General features: G+C 44.7%; 3 protein-coding genes, 1 long non-coding RNA gene and 2 other non-coding genes across 10 annotated transcripts; 2 read left to right on the plus strand and 4 right to left on the minus strand.

Moving 5' to 3' along the window:
- Positions 1–1893: 1893 nt before the first annotated feature.
- On the minus strand, positions 1894–7959 carry LOC4816742 (uncharacterized). The gene is made up of 5 exons (XM_001356105.4): positions 7257–7959; positions 5492–7201; positions 3284–5428; positions 3026–3224; positions 1894–2956 (listed from the first exon to the last, which is right to left on the minus strand). Exons 1-5 carry the CDS (start codon positions 7684–7686, stop codon positions 2149–2151), a joined length of 5292 nt encoding a protein of 1763 aa, XP_001356141.4. The 5' UTR covers positions 7687–7959; the 3' UTR covers positions 1894–2148.
- A 270-nt stretch (positions 7960–8229) lies between these two features.
- On the plus strand, positions 8230–16332 carry Pect (phosphoethanolamine cytidylyltransferase). Of its 4 annotated transcripts, none has more exons than XM_015181248.2 (7): positions 8230–8663; positions 13413–13663; positions 13726–13792; positions 13869–13981; positions 14998–15164; positions 15238–15423; positions 15496–16332. In XM_015181248.2, exons 1-7 carry the CDS (start codon positions 8539–8541, stop codon positions 15811–15813), a joined length of 1227 nt encoding a protein of 408 aa, XP_015036734.1. In that variant the 5' UTR covers positions 8230–8538; the 3' UTR covers positions 15814–16332. The 4 variants fall into 4 exon arrangements, with proteins under 4 accessions (XP_015036734.1, XP_015036733.1, XP_002133159.1 ...); XM_015181247.2 differs by having other exon boundaries at positions 8231–8663; positions 15064–15164; XM_002133123.3 differs by having other exon boundaries at positions 8232–8663; positions 15037–15164.
- LOC26533269 (uncharacterized) lies at positions 8660–10893 on the minus strand. Of its 2 annotated transcripts, XR_004469583.1 has the most exons (4): positions 10581–10889; positions 10207–10392; positions 9595–9880; positions 8660–8768 (listed from the first exon to the last, which is right to left on the minus strand). It is a non-coding gene; the product is annotated as an uncharacterized lncRNA (long non-coding RNA). The 2 variants fall into 2 exon arrangements; XR_001451390.2 differs by having other exon boundaries at positions 8660–9880; positions 10581–10893.
- Positions 16174–17839, minus strand: LOC4816351 (uncharacterized). Its single transcript, XM_001356104.4, has one exon. The coding sequence runs from the start codon at positions 17522–17524 to the stop codon at positions 16625–16627; it is 900 nt and encodes a 299-aa protein (XP_001356140.3). The 5' UTR covers positions 17525–17839; the 3' UTR covers positions 16174–16624.
- LOC6902642 (U5 spliceosomal RNA) lies at positions 17707–17824 on the minus strand. Its single transcript, XR_053162.2, has one exon. It is a non-coding gene; the product is annotated as a U5 spliceosomal RNA (small nuclear RNA).
- Positions 17840–18886: 1047 nt separating the features above from the next.
- LOC6902641 (U2 spliceosomal RNA) lies at positions 18887–19082 on the plus strand. The gene has a single exon (XR_053161.2). It is a non-coding gene; the product is annotated as a U2 spliceosomal RNA (small nuclear RNA).
- The last annotated feature ends 665 nt before the right edge of the window (positions 19083–19747 follow it).

Consider the following 19747-nt stretch of genomic DNA (forward strand, 5'->3'; position numbering starts at 1 on the left):
GCATGTCCTTCTTATTTGACTGGGACTATATCAGGATATACATATGTATATGTTATATCATATGATATCACACTGAATTAAGTTTATTTTAAAATTTTACCACGCCCTTTTCTGCCGCCACAAAGGTTAAAATTTTTGGCATCCACAATCTTAAAGATATTATATCTTTTAGATTACAGAATCTGAACCAGCCAGATTTAACAAATGAAACATTTTGTTTTTGCATAGATTGATTTGTTTCCATCGTTCAACTGGAAATGCACCTCGAACTCACAAAGGCTATTGAAATACAGACAATAGTTGATAACAACCTTCTGGAGGCATCGATTCGAAAGAAAGATGAGCAAGTCGATAATCTAATGAAGAAGATAAGTAAGATAAACAGCTATGGGAGACTTTCCAAGAGTATCAAAATTGAAATAGAAATTAAAGATAAAACTAATCAATTAGAACTGAAGGAGCGCATAATAAATGAAAAGTCTGTCGTCATAAGGCGCATGGATAATCAATTGAATACGAATAACGCTAGCAATTGTCTCTCCATTTCGCCATCTGAACTGATATTCATGTTATTAATGGAACCACAACAGAAAACAAAGTAGGTAGCGAAAATGAAGCTACGGTCTTAAATCGGTGGGAAAATATTCAGGAACAGCCGGAGAGTCAGTAACTGCGCATTTGAACATGAAATGTTCCATATTGGACCGGAATAAGGATATAATTGCGCTACAAATTATAGAGGTGGGTGTTAGTTGCATATCGATCTCGTATCTTGTGAAGATTTATATGGCCAGGCAAAAGAGCGAGAAATCGGCTTCAGCCCATCCGCGAGACAAATAAATATTATAAAGCTTAAGCCTAATTGTTTTATTCGGTTTTGGACATAAATAGATAAAAAAAATTGACATTTCAAAGAGATATTTTGCTAAGATATGTTTTTAATTAAACAAATATGAATATAAACTAACCAAACTAGTTGGCATTTGAGGCACAAGTGACAGGAAAATATGCATCGGTTTCTCTACCTCATATAGTCTCTGAGACAGTTATGTGTATTTACAAGGATTAATTCCGAAAATCTTATTAAACAAATTATGAAAAAAAAAATGTTTTTTAAATATGCGAAAATTAAATAAAAATTGAATTTCTGTTAATAAGCATGCTTAACCATTCTCCCCCCTTCCTCCTCTGGGTACGCCCTTGCTAGAAACAGACAGACATTTATTCTACCCTGCTTATCAAGAATGTGATTACTTTATGGCGCAGAAAATGCTTCAATTGTTTTATAGCAGCCATAGACAGAAAACCCCAATAGTTTCATAGCAGCCAGCGTTGATAGTTTTATAGCCGCCATCGTTGGTAGTTTCATTGCAGCCAGTTTTTATTATTTCACAGCAGCCAGCCTTGTTAGTTTTCTAGCAGCCCGCTTTAATAGTTTTATAACAGTCAGCTTCTAGTCTCTTAGAATGCAGAATTAGTAGTTACACAGCAACCAGCTGCCAAATCGGTAAAGAATAAACAAGACACACACGAAGTGCAATAACTATACAATTATATATTTGAAAAGGGATCCATTTAATGTCAATCGGCTTGTAGTTGCCATTTTGGTTTTCGTCGCTTAACTTATTGTATGACACTTCTACGACTCTTCGCCATTCCATTCGCGAGCAGTAGATCAATTTTAATATTTAAATACAGTACTCAATATATGTATAGGCTAGAACTACGATAACTAACTTACAATATGCATAAAGTTTTGTTTTTCTTTCAGAAAAGTTCAAATAAAAAGCGAAAACGCCAATCAAATAAAAACACTTAGTTAATATAAATGGATGACTTAATTAAGGCCGACTTAGGATTAGGACTTAGACTAGAGAAAGTTATCTAAAACAATTCCGGGCTTGGGGTAATTTAATAAACGTGTAGCGTCGCCCAAGGGCTGTATCCGATATTACCTTCAATATATTTGATGTACAAAAGTACGAGTGAGTGTGGGTGCACGTGTGTGGGATTTATGAATATTACATTTAGATTTAGACGCCATCAACGTATCGTCGTATCTGGTGAGAGACACAAGTCGCACAAGGAACACGGACAGGCGGATTGATACAGAACTTGGGCGAAGGGCAGAAGAGACACTCTTTCGGTTCATACTGGTACGGGCATGGACTGGATTGAAGCAGAGGAAGTTGCAAAATCAGGCATGGTCGATTGGCTGCTGTTCATCATCTGTTGCTGCTGCTGAACGGCCAGTTGTAGCATGTGATTGGCGATGCTGTCCACGGTGAGGGTGCGCGGCGCCATTTCGATAACCTGAGACTTGTGGCGCGCATAGAACCGCTGCGAACCATTGCCCTGCGGTGCCACGTACGTCAACTGCCTGGGATCGGCGGAACTTATCCAAATCTCTTCGCCTGTGGCGGCCTTGATGATGAGGTGATCCCCGGTGTTGACGGCCTGTATGTGCTCATTAAACTGAGGCGTTGGCAGGCGGTGCACCTGAAGCAGACGATGCGAGGGCGTCGCATGCGACAGCTCGCAGGCAATCACGTGCATCTCGGAGGGCTTGTCCGACTGCTGCGACTCGATGTGCTGATAGAGGACCAGCATGCTGCTCTGGTCCATGTCGAAGCTGGGATAATGCATGGCGGCCAGACTGTGACCCAGCGGGCAGCCCAGGTCGTAGTTCATCAGCGTGTCCCCGCTGCGATGGTCCCAGATCGTGATGCGCGTCAGTCCATATCCAATTAGGCGATCCTCCGTCAGGCACTCAATGTGCTTCAGTTCGTGCCGCAGCTGCTTGAACTCGCGTATTGAGGCCAGCGTGTCCAGCGTGGGGGTCAGCGAGTACTTACAGATGCCCGAGCGTGGCTTACCCATCACCACCTCCTGCTGCCAGGCCATCACAAAGTACCGAGACTCTGCAATGCTTGTGAAAATCACATGGGACCCGTCACTGAAAAGAGAGAGAAGGGAACATCAATTATGATTGTTTGATTGTGATTTGTTAAATCAAAAGACTCACCAGCTAACCGCATCCAGATGCACAGAATGCATCTTGGGGCGCAACTCCTCCTCGCAGTAGTAGTAAACGTTCACATACAGCGACGTCAGCGTTACTTCTCGCTTGTGGTGGTCCAGCGGATGGCAGCGCATCTCCAGGTACACAGGCGTTGAGTTGTGCACGCACAGTCTGTTCCCAAACGGTGCAAAGATCTCGTTGTCTGTGGATGGAAGTCGAAAGTTAGGAAATATGTAAGTATATGTCATATACAGCACGCACCATTTGTGATGCGCCTCAGTTTTCCCAGATTCACCCAACGCGGGCCTCGTTCAAAGTCCTCATATGTATGGGAGTGCTCAGATTCTGTGACTTTCGGTTCGTCTTGGCCTGGAAGTGCGGAGTGGCTCGCGGCTCTATTCTCCGATGCCGATGTGGAGTACGGCGTGTGTGGCTTGTGCAAGACATTGAAGACCTTCGAGTACTTCCAGAAGCTGACGCGGTGCTCCTGCAGGACTATCAGCTGGTCCAGCTCATAGTAGATGTACAACACCTTGCCGTGTTTGCCCGCCAGCGGGTTGCTTAGCATACGAGATCCATCGCTGAGTCGGAGCATGCCCCCTGGTGGAAGGGTATGATTGATATCCATATATGACCCAGCAACCCCAGCTTTTTCAGCTTGCTGCGAAGGCCGACGACGCGAGAAATGTAGATCCTGCTCACTCGCCTTGTGTCCGGCTTCTGTTCTGCTGAGTGGCGGTAAGACCAGGACGGGCTTGGCCAAAGGTGCATACTGGCCATGAGCATGGGAATAGCTTGAACTATTTGTATATTGGCTATAGGGAGGGTAATCCTGCATGAAATGCTGCTGCAGCTGGATCTGCTGATCCAACAGTGGCTCCTGTTGTCTAGCACACATGCGAACACTGAACGAATATTCATCTACAAGGTCTTTAGCTGGGGAAGTACGTGCATGTTTTTCTAAAAACTTTTGGGAACCCTCCACCAAGGCCTTGATATGAGGAGGATCAGCAGGAACATGGAGAGAACTGGGAAACTGGTCAACAGGAAAAGGTTTAAACGCTGATTTTGGAACAGATGCTCCAGGCCCAGGCATAGTGTGGGCTCGCGCACGCCTGTGGCTCTTTGGGAGTTTACCTCCAGCATCTCCCAGCAAAGCGTTAGCGCCCTTTCCTGACGTCTTTGTGGGAGATTTCGGTGGAGAAACAGCCGTTTGCTGCTGCTTGAGACGATGCTGTTCGGGCGACATCTTCTCCAGAGCCTCCGCGGCCTCCGCTGTTAGTTTTTTCGCGCCTTTGGCCGACTTCTTGGCTGATGTTCCTCTGGCATTGCCGCCGCTCAGACGTTTGCCCCTGCCCGCATCCGCATCCGAGAGGGCATAGCTCTTCAAAAGGCTGACCTTTCGATTGCGCAGCAGCTTCGAGTTCATGTGCGTGGTGGAGCGTGTGACCAGGTCCCGGACAGCTTTAGTAGGGGACGATGCACCCACCGAAGCTCTTGGCTTCCTGCTTTCCGCCTGGCTCTTTCGGGGAGACTTGGAGGCTTGCGCTTGGGTTTTGGTCGGCCTTCGATTGTGTTTCGTCTGGGATCTGTATGGGCTGGAGCTCTCCAGAGAGGGACGCGGACCGCCGTAGTTTGCAGTCTCGACGTGGCGGGTGGGAGAAGGCGTTCGCGTACGCGGCCCTGGTAGTGCCTCTGGTAGTTCCACTGGCAGCGACACTGGCGGAGCATTACTCATTGATTGGACAATGTAGATGGATGGCTTTGTCTCACGCGCCTGTCGCAGGCGCTTCTGCATGCTCTCCAGCAGATCTTCACGAGCCGGGGCGGCAGCAGCATAGACTTTGGCGAAGGCCGCCTCTACCAGTTCAGACTTGGAGCATCTGTTATCCTCCTGTTTCTGCTGCTGCACGGTCTCCGGCAACTGGCCCTGGGTGGGTGTGGCAGCGGCATGGACCTGAGCAAAGGCCGCCTCCACCAATTCAGACTTTGAGCAGCTATTGTCAGCATCTCCATCCTCCGCCTCGTCCTCCGAGGCTATTGGCCGATCGCCCTGTGCCTCATAGTATTGGTCGTACGTTTGGGTGGACTGACGTTGCTCTTCAGTGGCTGCAGCGGCGGCTTGTCCTTCTGTGCTCTGCTCACTGTGCTGCTTTCTCACCTTTCGCCTGCCGCGCACATCGGTCCGCATCCTGTCCAGCTGCTCCTGCGTCCGCACTCTGAGGGAGCGTCGAGCCATCGTGCTGTTGGCCAGCTCCCGCATTGCTGTGGCCACTGCATGGGCCGTGGACATTTCCGTGAGTCCCAGATAGTTGCAGAACTCCTGCTGCTCGTAGAACATGGCATCGTTGGGACAATCGCCAAAGGCGGCATCATTCTGTTCAGTCCTCATGCTGTGGGACACATCTGTGGAGGATACAGAGAAAGATTGGACATCGTAATAGCAGGGCGCACTGAGGAACCGCTTACCCGATGTGGGATGGGGATGCTGCTCCTGATAGCGAGGATGCTTTTGCTGATGCTGCTCCAGCAGTAGCATCTGTTGCCGTTTTTTACCACCCTTTCGCATCATGCCAAAGACAACATTCGCCAGCTTACAATCACTTTCAGTTTCCGTGGAAATCATGGCAACAGGCATGGCATTCATTCCCTGTACTTCGGAAGCCCCTGCTGCCGCTGCAGATTCTGCGGAGGCAGTGGATACCGACGCCACAGCCAGCGGTGCCAGATCTGCAGTGGAAGTCTCTTTTGTGGCCAGTCTCTGCACCGATGTCTGCGTTTGAATTGTTTTCATGTCCGGGGCCATTTTGAAATCTTCCTGCTGCTGTTCCTCCTGCAAGTTGAGTGCCGGCAATTCATCCTCCGGCGTGAGTGTGATCACAGATGGATTGTCCCTGCCCACCTCGTAGCAATCGTCCTCGTCATCGTCCAGAATAATGGTATCCTCTGTGGGCAGCACATTTAGCTGGCGTCGCTGAATGGCCTGGTCCGCTGGCGATTCGTCTGGACTCTGCATAAGTTGGCGGCTGATCTTTTCCATATTGCGAGCCAGTGTCTCGCGGAACTCGATGAAAGTTTCCTGTTTGTGGTCCTTAGACGCCTCGTGCTGCTCAAAGGTGGCCTGGAAGTTCTCCACGTCCTCGACCGCCTCACAGTCATGGGTGGTGGCCGTCTCCCAGGTCTCAACCTTCTCGCTGAGACTCATCTGCGGCTGGGCTTGGCAGATGGTGGCCAGCCGCCGGTCCATGCCCTCCGAGAAAAGGGTGTTCTTCAGCAGAGGATACTTGCGCTTTGCCGGATGCATTTTCCTTGGCCGATCGTCGTCGCCCAGATCGTCATCATAGTGGTAGTTGTCGCTGCCATTGGGCGTGGACGAGGAGCTATTGGGAAACTGTGTGGGGCTGCTGTGTTCAGCCTCGGGCTCAGGCTCAGGCTGCTCCTCCTCCTCTATGTCACTAATTACAATGGGCTGCTGGGACTGCTCTGTGTCCATCTCTGGGACATGCTCCAGGGGAAGCTCCTGCCCCAAATGTAGCTGATGATGATGATGGTGCCCCTGCTGGATCTCATCCTCTTCATCCACCTCATTGTCGTGGTCTTCCAACTCGTGGTCGTACACCTGACAGATGTCGGGGCGCTCTTCTTCCAGCGGACTGTCGTCGACAAAGTTAGCATTCTCATTATCATTGTCGTTATGCGCCTCCTCGTCCTCGACTTCATCTTCTTCGACAAGCTCATGGTGATGGACCACCGGCTGGTCCAGAGCCGCATCGCTGAGATAAACATTGTTGCCGGCCTCCATACGCGTCTCTTCCTCATCCTCATCTCCTGCCACGCCATCGATGTATCCCGAGCCATTCAGATTATGGCGGAGCAGAGCTCCGTGGCCGGACATAAGGAAGGCCCTGGGGAGCTCCTGCTCGTTCTGTGTCGAGACTATTATTTCGCAGCAGTGCTCTTCGGTCAGGACGATTTCGCCGTCCACGTCTTCGTAGACAACACACTGCTCGACGTTCGGGTCAACCATTTGGAGAGCTTGCTCCTCGGTGTGCGGAAGGATCTCAAACACTTCTGTCAGATGAGACTCGACAAGGCTGCCGTTGGTGAGCAAAACCCCGGGATTTGTGGAAACCGATTGCATAAAGACCACGCCGGAGTCTGTGGCTGCCTCTGGAGAATCTAAAAAAGGGATTTAGTTTAAAAAACCGGTGCTCAAAGTTGAGCAAAAACTAACCATTGATCTCGATTATTTCGTCGCTCATTCGCGGACGCTTGGGTGGCGTATAGGCCGAGTATGATGCAGATTGTAGATCTTCGGCCTGTGATTGCATTGTGCGACAGAGTCCGTAGACTAGTTGTGGTTCTACGGCCTCCACTGTAGAGGGTTCGTCCTGATCAGGCCAGCCCTGGAAGTCGGTGCCATCGCTGCTCGATATGAGACTGCATATCTCCGAATCGTCGGAGATGACGTGCAGCAGGCTGTCCACCGCGGGATCCAGTAGCTGCTGCTCATTCGCGGTCTGTTCCCGGCTAAAATGCGCTCGTTCTTCATTGTCCACTTCCTCGCCCAGTGGGCCTGGTCGTTCCACTATGCCACTGGTCGACAATACGACGCTGAGCCACCGATCTTCTGCCTGCGCATAGGCTCTGTCCCTCTTCGACATTGTATTATCCACACCAAATCGATTCAAGTTACAAATATTGAATAATGGGAGCAATTGTGGAAGATTTTTTTTGGAAATTACACGTGAAATTTTAAAAACTGTGCTCAATGCTGCGTACTGTATAAAGCCTGAACTCCTTATGGCTGCACAACATGATTGTCGAGGTCTGCCTTGTTAGGAAATTTTTGTGCGTATAGCAACGCACATATTTTTAAAATTTTATAAAATTGGCAGCAACAAATTATTTTGTGATTACTTTGTGATACCGTGATACCAAAATATACCAAAATATACCGTCTCATTAAAAAAAAATATACCGTAAATATACTGACGAATTCAAGTTTATTCCTCGATTTTGATATTCCGCCGAATATTACTAGCTAAATAGAACCCTCAGCCATGCCCACATAATTTTATCCAATTAATAAGTCAATTTTATACTTGAATGGCCAGAACTCAAACTAAATAAAATACCGATAGATACCAAATCCGGTCGATAGTGAAATGCGATTAATCGGTTGACTGCAAACAGCTGGATGAGAATAAAAAATTACAGTGAAGTACCCCCCACTAGCCTACTCGATTCACTTGATTAAAGTTTCCACATTCCCCATGCGCCCGCGCGCTGATAAGCAGTAAGCAGCGAACATCAAAACTTAGTAGCTCTCGGAATAAAAGTACTAGGAGTGCTCATAACTCAGAACAAACATCCAAGCGCTCGCAGTGTGAACGTCGTGTTCGGCTATCGTCCCGGAAAAAATAAATAAAACGCTGCTTTTACTTATCAATGTGCGTGTAATTCGAAGTCAACGTCAAATATAAATCGAAAGCGAAAATTTCAATAAATCAACAATGAGTGACAAACTTGTAAACGGCTGCAGTTCTGGCCAGAAGAACTACAGTCACTGCAACGGTACCGCACAGCAGAAGGAAACCCCTACACAAGGCAAAGACGTCCGCGTCTGGTGCGACGGATGGTGAGTCATTGGTCATATGTATATTGTGGTGGAAGGGGGTAGGGAGTGGGTAGTAATACATAGGTGGATTTTCTATTCCAAGAACCTTTGGCATTTGTATAGTACCTGGAAAACGGAAAATTATCCACTAACGGTAGTCGCTGTCGCTTTCTTGCGTCACTTTATTGATAGGAGGGATGGGATGGTGGGGGGAAAGGCAACGGCAGGCCGTCGGGCGAGCACACATACATATGTACAGTGGGTCAACGCAAGCACTTTCACAGGCATTACATGTGTACATATACTGATTGCATGGCAGGATGTACATATGTGTGTATATAATTCTAGTATCCAAGTCGTCCGCTATATTGTGTCTATTTCAGGTTCAAGGTCAATTAGAACCGAAAGATCGTAGTACGACGACTGCACATATTAATTCTCTATTATATACACATAGGATATGTACATATATGTACATAGGTAGCGTTAGACGCACTTTCAAACACTACTATATAAATGACTTGAAACGCGTTGCATGTTTTCTTCTACTCTTATTATTACTTCGGGCTCTATCTCTATTAAACATTTTAATTTCAGAGCAATGCATAGGCCAAAACCGGTTTAGCTTTATCGAGAATGACGCTTTCTACGGCGATAATACTATGTGTATGTCGTCCGTAGATGGATGGATGGCCTACCATAACAAGTTTTTTTCCTTGCTTTATCAGCGGACAAAAATTTCCTTCCTTCAATTGTGGTTTCCGCTGAACGCTTTATAAACATATATACATATATCTGTTGTTTATCCTATTACTCTCCTCACTCTCTGTCGGTTCCATTAAAGAAACAAACAATGGCACACGACCATACAACATACATATGTATATATATACAAATAGAATCGTACGATTCTGTGCATGTGTACAGAATCCGAAGCAAGATTTATTCTTACCCACTGTATCCGCTGCCCGCAGCGTCACGTTTCTCAACGTTTCTGTTCCTGGGGTTCGTTTACGTGGCCCTTGTTGACTGTGGCAGCCAAGCAGCCGGTCGGTCGTTCGTTCCAAACATCACGTGATTCGGATTTGCGCATGCCTCGTCTTCGTCTCCATCCCACGCCCAATTTTCAGTTCATGGTTTGGCCATCATCCGGTGTGGGGCCTCCTCTGCGTCCGGCATTCTTTAGACTGCACTTGGCATATAATTTCATTGCCATTTTGCAGCAGACCTTGCTATGACTTTAAGAGATTAGAAGTAAAATGTTTCAGGATATAACTTCTATTGACATTTATAATTCGAAAGAATCCATAAACACGGAATATTCAATCTAAACTACATTAAAAAATAAAGGATAAATGAAAAAATAGGAATGTATGCAATATCTTTGCGAGTGCATTAGATGCATGTCGATCCATTTAGAATCCATATACATACATACATATGTATGTATGTACACGTAGAACTGTTTCGACTCACTTAATCCCTTCTATGGTACTCGAACCTTCCTTTGTTAATCGGATTTCCTTTTCTAAATCCGCTTTGACGAATAATAAATCATACGTACTTGTATTTCCGGGTTAATTGGGTAATCAGAGCTCTCCCTTAGTCCCGATGCGAGTCGGACACCCCACCCCACACCCCGAGTGTCAAGTATGGAAGTCCAGCGAAACATCTAAGGCTGATAAGCAGCCGAGAGAGCCGCCAACAAATATTCAAATGGCACTATCAGCTGGTCTGCGAATGGGGGTCTCTGCAAAAAAATATAAAAAATATAAACAAGCACTTTATTTTGGTACACATTTCTGTATGGAGGAATCCGAGAGGAATCAGCCCATTAACCCAGCGACTCCTCGGTCCACCAAATCGTCTCTAATCAGCAGAGATTGAGATCATTGACGCAAGCAATGAGTCTCCTGCTCCGGCACTCAGTCACCTCACCTCTCTCCGATCTATCTGCCTTTTGGCGAGTGTCAACGAACTTGAGCTCAAAAACAGTTCAAAACAAAAACAAATGAATGATGCTTGTAATATTTGTTGTAAATGGTTCCCGCTTAGGGCTCTGGGTACACCCGCTGAGACCCCCGGCCGTCAGAGCACAAATTCTACTAAGAATCGCGTGATATTTTTTAATCAGCAACGTTCGTGGCTGTCGCCGCTTGTTGCTCACTCAATTGATTAAGCGTCCTCCGAGGCCTGTTCTACATATAGAGTACAATAATACAATATTATATGTGGTACAACTCGCATGCTTGTTTCCCCCGCGTTCGGCACAGATTTCTTGCCTCTTCTCCTCTATGGCAGAAAATCTCCGGGAGCAAAGGTTTTCCCTCTCGATTAATGAATGGCCCCACGTTTTTACTAGCTGCTACTGCTTGTCCCTGCTCTACGGCTACGGCTACCAGCTGTGTTCTGTTACTATCAGCCAAATATACTACATAGATGTATAAATATTTTTACGATTATATGTTCCCCCCTCCTTACACCCATGCCCGAGGTGGGTTTATTTTTGGCTCTTCATTATGATCGGATTCCGTGACGTAGTAGTCTCTTTTTGCTTCTTTCTTGGCTTATTATCAATCCACCGGCCCAGACATTCGTCCGGCCAGACACAGCCAAAAGATGAACGTTTAAATATGTACAAAGATACTCGTAAAATGTCTGTTTTCGGTTTATTGTCAAGGCAATGGGACAACCTTGATCTTATAGGTGCGATATGGCTGGAAAACGTTAATTGTACAGATTATATAATATATATGTACATATATTTTACCCATATTCGTAACGTTTTTGTTCGAATTTGCAATTGGTTCCACCTCATATCAACAGCCTGCGATATACGTACATACGTACGAGGTCTAATCAGTTAGACGGAACCGATAATGGTGACGTTTTCTCACTTCTTATCATACACATATTTTCGTGTGTGGTTCTTAACTGTTTTATTTCGTTTGGGTGCTATATAATCACTACATACTACATAAGGTACTCTAAGGTGTGTCACAATTTTTCCGACTGGCCTCTTTTTTGAAACCCCACCTTTCCATACATCTGTATGTATATGTCGGATCGTATATTGTTCCCAAAGTATATTGGTCAGTGTGCTATCTTCTACTGGCGTGGTATTCCCTTACCAGTCTCCTTTGCCAGTCTTTTGTCCGTTATTCTTGTACTATCTTGCCTATTCCATTGCTGCGTTCTGTGAGGTGTTTCTCTCAAAGGATTAACGGATTACATTGCTGGGTAGTTTCTGTCTTAGATGCATGCTTTAGATGGATTTGGAGTGAAAAACACTATTTCCACGATTGTGTCTCTCGATCCGGTCCGAAACATGCCATTCCGTAATGCAAAAGTAATGCTATTTAGAGGCAATTTAAGTGGATCGACACGTCTGTCAAGTGCCGAACCAATCCAAAATAGGCTCAGGGCACGTGTGTGCCGTGCCTATGGAAATATGTAGCTTTAGAATCGAAACGACGGGGAATGAGTACTCGCACTGGCATGTGCTGTTTGCACTCGTATCTTCATACTATACTTGTGTATGGGTATGTGTGTGGACACGGTCGAGCACAATTGCAATTAAAAATTGCTAAATGGCACACAGAAATCATACATATCTCTCATTGCCCCATCCAGCTCTCGCCATCTCTTTTGGTTGTGCCAACAGATGATCGGGTCCAAAGTGCAATCTTGACCAATGCTGCTGCGGCGCTAAAGTGGAGCACAAAGCCGGCCTGGGGACAGCCACCAAGTCAATCATTCAGTCAGTCAGTCAGTCAGTCACTCCGTGAGCCACTGGTCTCTACTGGTTGTCATTAAGCCGAACCACACCACACCACACCACACCAGACACATTGCTGACGCGCTTGGACTTTGCGTTGAATGGGGCGTTTTATGTAGACGATGTAGTAAATGATTTATATGTACTTTCGTATGCATCCAAGCCTGAGCCCGAACACAAGTTTACGAGTACTGCTGCGGGTCAAAAGCGACGGGTCTCAATTAATTTTAATCCTTCAGCCAATCAAAGCTGATTTGATTGCTTTGAGAATTTATTTATGGCTACTTTGTAAATTAACTTTCATCCTAGAGAAATGTATACTACGTTATGTATGCCGAAGCCGACGTTTAAGATACCAGTAAAAGTTATGATCAAATTTCATTAACAACGTGATGGGAAGGCTTGTGCAGCGTCATTCATTTTTGAGACCAAGCCTCGATTCGTCATGTACACGACATGTATTTAGCTTTTCCATTCTCGTGTGCCGCGTAATGTGGGAGCAGTTGAGAGCAAGGACGTTCTATAAGGCATTGTTCGAAAAGCAACAGTTACTTGAACCCGAGACTCGATTGAATGCAAATTTCTTCATACTTTGTACTGGCAAGGCGATAATTTGCCAACATATAGACATACATACAGACGAGGGCAGAGCTTCCAAGCTATTCTATAGCTTCCAAACCGGGCTTATCAAGCGAGCTCAGAAAGTCGCTAATTCTAGGCATTATATGACTCACACCCAACCACTGGGGGAGGTGCATGGGAATCATTTGCCCCCGCTTGTCATTCTTCAAGGTCGCTTTCTATTGAGGTTCTTCAATCTTTTCCAATTTGTTAACCGGAAGACAGTACATTTCCTGGGCGAGATACATAACCGATACAGGTGTTCTGATAAGAGAAACAAAGAACGTGTAACGTTTGCTGCTACATTTCTTTCATTTAAGATAGCCATAATATCCAACTAATGAATCTGCAACTTCATTGCACTCCCACAGCTATGATATGGTCCACTTTGGCCATGCCAACTCTCTGCGACAAGCCAAAGCACTTGGCGATAAGGTAATTGTCGGCATTCACACCGACGATGAGATAACCAAACACAAGGGACCGCCCGTCTTCACCGAGGAGGAGCGCGTCAAGATGGTCAAGGGCATCAAGTGGGTCGATGAGGTGGTTCTCGGTGCCCCGTATGTGACCACCCTGGAGGTTCTCGATAAGAATAACTGTGATTTCTGTGTCCACGGCGGTGAGTACAACAATATCATGATTTACTGTACTGTACTCTACATACTGTTTTATTAATTCCAGATGATATTACAATGACAGCCGAGGGCGTCGATACATATCACCTGGTCAAGTCGGCCAATCGCTACAAGTGAGTACTGTCTAAAGGGATTGTTTCATGAATCGAACTAAACTTTGGCATTCTTTTTATCCATTCCAATCCATAGGGAGGTACGACGCACAGCTGGTGTCTCGACAACCGATTTGGTGGGTCGCATGTTGCTGCTGACACGCAATCACTTCCGCCAGGGATCTGCTGAATACGACATCGAGAAAGAAGGTAGCTTCCGCTTGTTCCATGGCCCTGGCTTATGTACTGAATTAAGTTTCATTTGTGTCCCTAAAGTGTCCCTAAAAGCCCATTGAATCACTGCCGCCAGCACAATCCTTGTTTCATTGAGTGTTCCGTTCATTAAGTTTTTACATTTTTAACAAATACTAACTTTAGACTAAGATTTTTACTTTCTTTTTCCCATCCACTCTCTCTCTCTCTCCCCCCGGACTGTCTCCTTCTGTTAATCTTTGTTGTACTTTGCTCTGCATGCTGCGCGTAAACCACCAATCGAATCGAATCGAATCTCAGTTCCAAGTATGAGCAATTCATAAATGTAGCTTTATATTGTCTACGCTAATAGTATAGTTTAGTGGTGGGCATGTCCTTAGCGACACAAAAAAACCTTATCTGCTCGACTCGAGACACATAACCGAATGCTGCAACGAAAAACAACAGCATACATGGCATGTGCATGACGCTTAACGGGGTTTTTTTTGTTGCTATTGGTGGAAAAAGCCTGTCCATTGCTGGCACCGCACGCTTGGCATAGACTCGTAGTTGATTCCGTACCCGTAGCCGTACCGTTTTTGACTTGTTTGATCCGTGACTAATCCTTTGACTTATGTTGCTCTCTACATCTTTACTCTTTCTCTTCTTTTTATTTCTATGTACGCACTGTTTACCACTAACAAAACAATATAATCTACTACTCGTATATGCAAATCTATGCTAAATCCTCAAATGCCAAATACCAAATGTCCTGTGCGTGTGCGCGCCCGCGAAATGAATGACAACTGAAATATGAAATATATCAAAAATATTACCTGCAATGACCTGCTGTCTGCAATCAAATATCAATATCCAAATCAAATCCGAATCCAAAACCAAATCCAAATCAATTCCTGTAAATGTAAATGTAAATGTAAATGTAAATACTCTCTCTTATATTCTACACTGCTCTCATTCGTCTGTGTTCGCTTTTCAATTACCAATTCCAATTACCAAACAAATTGCATAAACAGCGAAAATGTTAAAACTACTACAAATAAAATCCCATCCAGGTTCTTCGAATATGGGTCAAGATTCAGCTGCCAAAAGTCCCTGGACCGGCTGCAGTCAGTTCTTGCCCACCACACAAAAGATAATACAATTCAGCGATGGCAAGTCACCAAATGCCGGAGACAAAATTGTAAGTGTAAACAGTAAACAGAGACTAAGCAGAGACTAGTTCTTAATCGAATGTTTTTTTATGTTCTTTTCAGGTGTATGTGGCTGGAGCCTTTGATCTGTTCCATGTGGGTCATTTGGACTTCCTGGAGAAGGCTAGCAAGCTGGGCGACTATTTGATTGTTGGCCTTCACACAGATCCCGTGGTCAATTCGTACAAGGGCAGCAATTATCCCATTATGAATCTGCACGAACGCGTGCTCAGCGTATTGGCATGCAAGGTACGATCTGCTTATGCGGCTGCTTGAGCTTCTCCTGTTTTAACGCTGTTTTGGCTTCTCTTTCTTGTATAGTTTGTCAATGAGGTGGTGATTGGGGCGCCTTACTGCGTCACCGAGGAGCTGCTCGATCATTTCAAAATCGACGTAGTCTGCCATGGACGCACTCCCATTGCGATGGAGGATGGCAAAATTGACCCGTATGCCGTGCCAAAGACGCGAGCCATTTTCGAGCTGATCGACTCTGGCAATGAGATGACCACCGAGCGGATTGTGGAGCGCATCATCTCGCATCGTCTGGAGTATGAGCGCCGCAACCAGGCCAAAGAGAAGAAGGAAATCGAGGCATTTGAGGCGCTGCAACGCCAGAAACAGACCCAAAAGGCGGGCTAGCAGTAGCAGTAGCAGTCCCTTGCCCTCCTTCCGATTTCACGCAATAGACGGATGTTTTATTTTTTTTAGTTTCGTTTTTTAGTTTTCCGTTTTGTTTAGTGCTTGTCACCTTTTATATGGCCTTTGTTGCCCCCTTGTTTCGATATGATATGTTGTGTTCAAGGCGTAGCAACCACACACACCACACAAGTCCCCCCACAAGCAACATAACCCCAACCCCCCTCACCAGCGGATCGGCTCCTGCGTACGCATCTCGTTTTCTAGTACAATTTTTGAATAGCTGCAGGCTTTCAGGCAGGCAGGAGGCTCTCTGCAAGCCTCAATGATATAAATTTATATAAATCGATATATATATATATGTATATGAAATAGTCTACGATAATAGCATATTTAAAATCTAAATTGTATGTAAGCTCAAGATTGTAAATTCTATGTTGTATGTAATAAGTGTCGAGAAGAATGAGTCGTGAGTGGACTCTAAAAATTGTACGAAATATATATGTTTAGGCCAAAAGCAAATATTTTCTCTGATTGTATCCATTTATCAGCCTGTCTTGTGCTTGGATTGTAAATACAAATGTGAGCTGTAGTCGCAAGTGGAACTCTGGATCTGTCAAACGTAATCTCTGATATTTTGTCTTCAATTACAAATATACATATATCCTAGTGCAAGTTCTTGTCCGTTAACGCTACTCATAATGTTTTATGTTCAATGTTTATTTAGCTCTAGATTATAATATATTTATGTATGTACATGGCCAAAAAGTAATCCAAAAAAATGAAAGAATATTTATAAAGAATTTGTTGTCGATTATTTAATCTGTTCGCCGAGTAACTTTAGGTCCACTGTGAGCAGCTGCTGCCACACATCCAAGTCCATTAGTCCGCGTAGGTCAGCGAAGCTGATAAGGATGGCGTTGCTGTCGGTTTTGATGAACTCCTTGCAGTCCTGGGTCGCGCAGACGGATCGAGCCTTCAAGTGCTTAGAGTAGCTGCGCGAAGACTGTTCTGCCTGGACCAGCAGGCGAATGCAGACGGACACATCCTGCAGCGGAGTGGACACCCATACGGCCAGCACGTCCTCCATGGCTGGTTTGCGGTGCCACAGCAGAGAGTGCTGGGTGCGACAGCCAAAGACCATAAGCACGCCGTGCTGCGAATACTGACGATACTCCGCCGGCAGATGATTGTTTCGGGCGCATTTCAACGGATTGAGGCCGGATCGACGGTACCCAAAGACCCCCAGAAGCGTGTTCACATCGTGCTCCAAGCTGCTGATATGGCAGCACAGGGAAACCTTCTGCTCCGGACTCACCTCCGCAAACGGAACACCCATCCCGAGCAGATGGTCCCTCAGATAATGGCCCAGCAGCCCGCTGGGGTCCAGTGAACAATGACAGGCATGGCACGGACAGTGAATCAGACGAGGACGTGACCAATTTGAGTTGTTTCTGATTGTCTCAAATAGCGACGACTTTCGAATGCTGGACTGTGATGTGGTTGACTTGTACTCGTATCGGTTCAGTCTCAGAAACCTATCCTCCGACGTCGAGGCCTCCGATATGGGCTGGTTAAAACTGGAGTAGGACTGGGTGTTCTGTATATGCTGATTTCCCCTCCGCCCCTGACGTTTCTTACTTTTGCTCTGTCTTGGATCATTGAAATCTTTTTTATTTGAAGTGGAGTGAAAGGTCGGAAGTAGGATTGACATGTTTGGATGGGCTGCAAGCTTAGCGGACAGAAACCTAATTCAACGGCATAATTTTGATGGAATATGGAAATGAGTTTGACTGACCTGACAACCTTCGCTATGCTATGGAACGGGAAGTGGTCTTCAACAAAAAACCTTGACAATTCAAATTTGTTAAATGTATTATATATTGGCCCAGCAACCTAAGCCGCCGGGCACTACGAAAAAATTCATTTTAGACTCATTAGAGTGCCCCTCTCCACGGAAATCTTTAGTAAAAGGCGAAAGATTTATTCGACAATTGAAGAGAAGCCAGAGTAACTTTTCATTGCCAAACCCGTCCAACATTAAACTAGCCTGTCCAGAACTGGTTGGGAATCATAAGAGCAACTCGCGCTACACCTAAAATGGGGTTGGATGTGCAGTGGTGTTGCGTGTATGTGACCATTGCTCGCTGAGCAATATGGTAAGGTCTTGTCGACAGGCTGGTTAGCTGTAATCAAAGACTATACAAGACTATTGTATAGTCTTTGCTGTAATGCAAACATTTCTATTCTTCTATATTTGCATACATATATATGTAAATAAATGTGTATAAGATAGAGAGTTTGTGAGGTGAAAGATTACATCATTCATTTATTTTGTCCGTGGAGTACGCCTAATTTTGTTTTTACACGGTCGATTGGTTCCTGAATAAACCGTGTAAAACAAAACCGTTTAACAAATAGACATTGATCGTATGCAAAAATAGGTGATTGGTTCCTTATCTCTAAAGCCTATTCAAATACATATACATATATTTCAAAAATGTAATCCCCTTAAATTGCTCTGACCAGTAAATTTGCTTGTATCTATGTACTAAGAACGAAAGAGAATCAAATATTTACATATGCTCATTTTTGATTTCGTATGGTTTCCAGCTGTTTGTGATATTTTGAACCATGATATATTTATATAATAAAATTGTGTAAAATATTTAAAATTTTTGATTTTCAAACCGTGTAAAAACAGAATTTGGGTACATAGATACGTGTGTATGCTCACTTCAGTTTGGTTTTATGATATTTTTATCTCATTATATACATATGTGTGTCCGTATTACGAACTATGTTAACTTTTAAATAGAAATGTATTGAAACAAAATACATATGTACATATGCATGTACCTACGAGTATAAAATTATCACAAAACAGCTACCATGTACATACATTTTCCTCTGCCACGCCCAACTGCTTGACGGAAATGTTTGTGCCGCTACCAACAAACACCCTCAATTCAATGCAGGCGGTAGTCTGATATTTCACCTCTTGTGTGTCCGTATAATTCCCAACTGGTTCTGGCAGCTTGCCTATGGTGTGGCGGCTGTTTTGCTGTTTCCAGTTATCGCTTCTCGGCCTTATGGCTAAGATCAAAGTGTAGTATCTGTTCTTATCAGCTTAACATCTGATAGTTTCTCCATTGGAGAACAACAAATGTTAAACTGATTTTTGGAATCAGACGGAGTGCTAGGGGCTTGCTCCACCTCTGTCGCGGGTTGGCCCGGTATTGCAGTACCGCCGGGATTTCGGCCCAACTTAATAATAAATTTCACAAATTAGTACAAGTATAAAACTGTGGATGTACGGCGACATCTCTTAGCGCATTTCTAATTGATTCTTCTGCCAGTTCTTGTTTGGACTCTTTTGAAAAGATGAGTTAATCAGTAGGGTGGGAAGAAAAAAGAACTTACTTCTGAGGGTACTTGATGAAGGATTTGGATTAGGTAGAATCGGCGCACAGTGGCAACAGGAATGCGCTGGAAAAATTAAGTATATACACTACTGGCCAAAATAATAAGTACACGCTTATGAGCTTTCTTTCACGTCCTATAAAACTTTTCTAGTAAACATAATTAAAAATTCAAATTTACTTTCAGTTTTCTAACCTACAATAGACTATAAAAATGTTTATCATATGCATTTTTCATTTCAAATATATATTTTATGATCGATTAAACCTTAAAATCATAAATAAGGGCTGGCCAAAATAATAAGTACAGCAATTCTCCAAAGCGAAAAACTATAAGCGTATCAAAATTTTTACACTTTTTTCTTATAATTTATAATCTTTTAATAGTATCCTATATAGCCACACTTATTTTGGATGATTTCGGCCATTCTTCTTGGCATACTAGCAATAAGTTTGAGGCAAGTCTCCACTGGAATCTCACACCACGTTTTTGCACAAATTCTCCACAATTCTTT

Source organism: Drosophila pseudoobscura, chromosome 4 (assembly GCF_009870125.1).
Source record: "Drosophila pseudoobscura strain MV-25-SWS-2005 chromosome 4, UCI_Dpse_MV25, whole genome shotgun sequence".
Lineage (NCBI taxonomy): Eukaryota > Metazoa > Arthropoda > Insecta > Diptera > Drosophilidae > Drosophila > Drosophila pseudoobscura.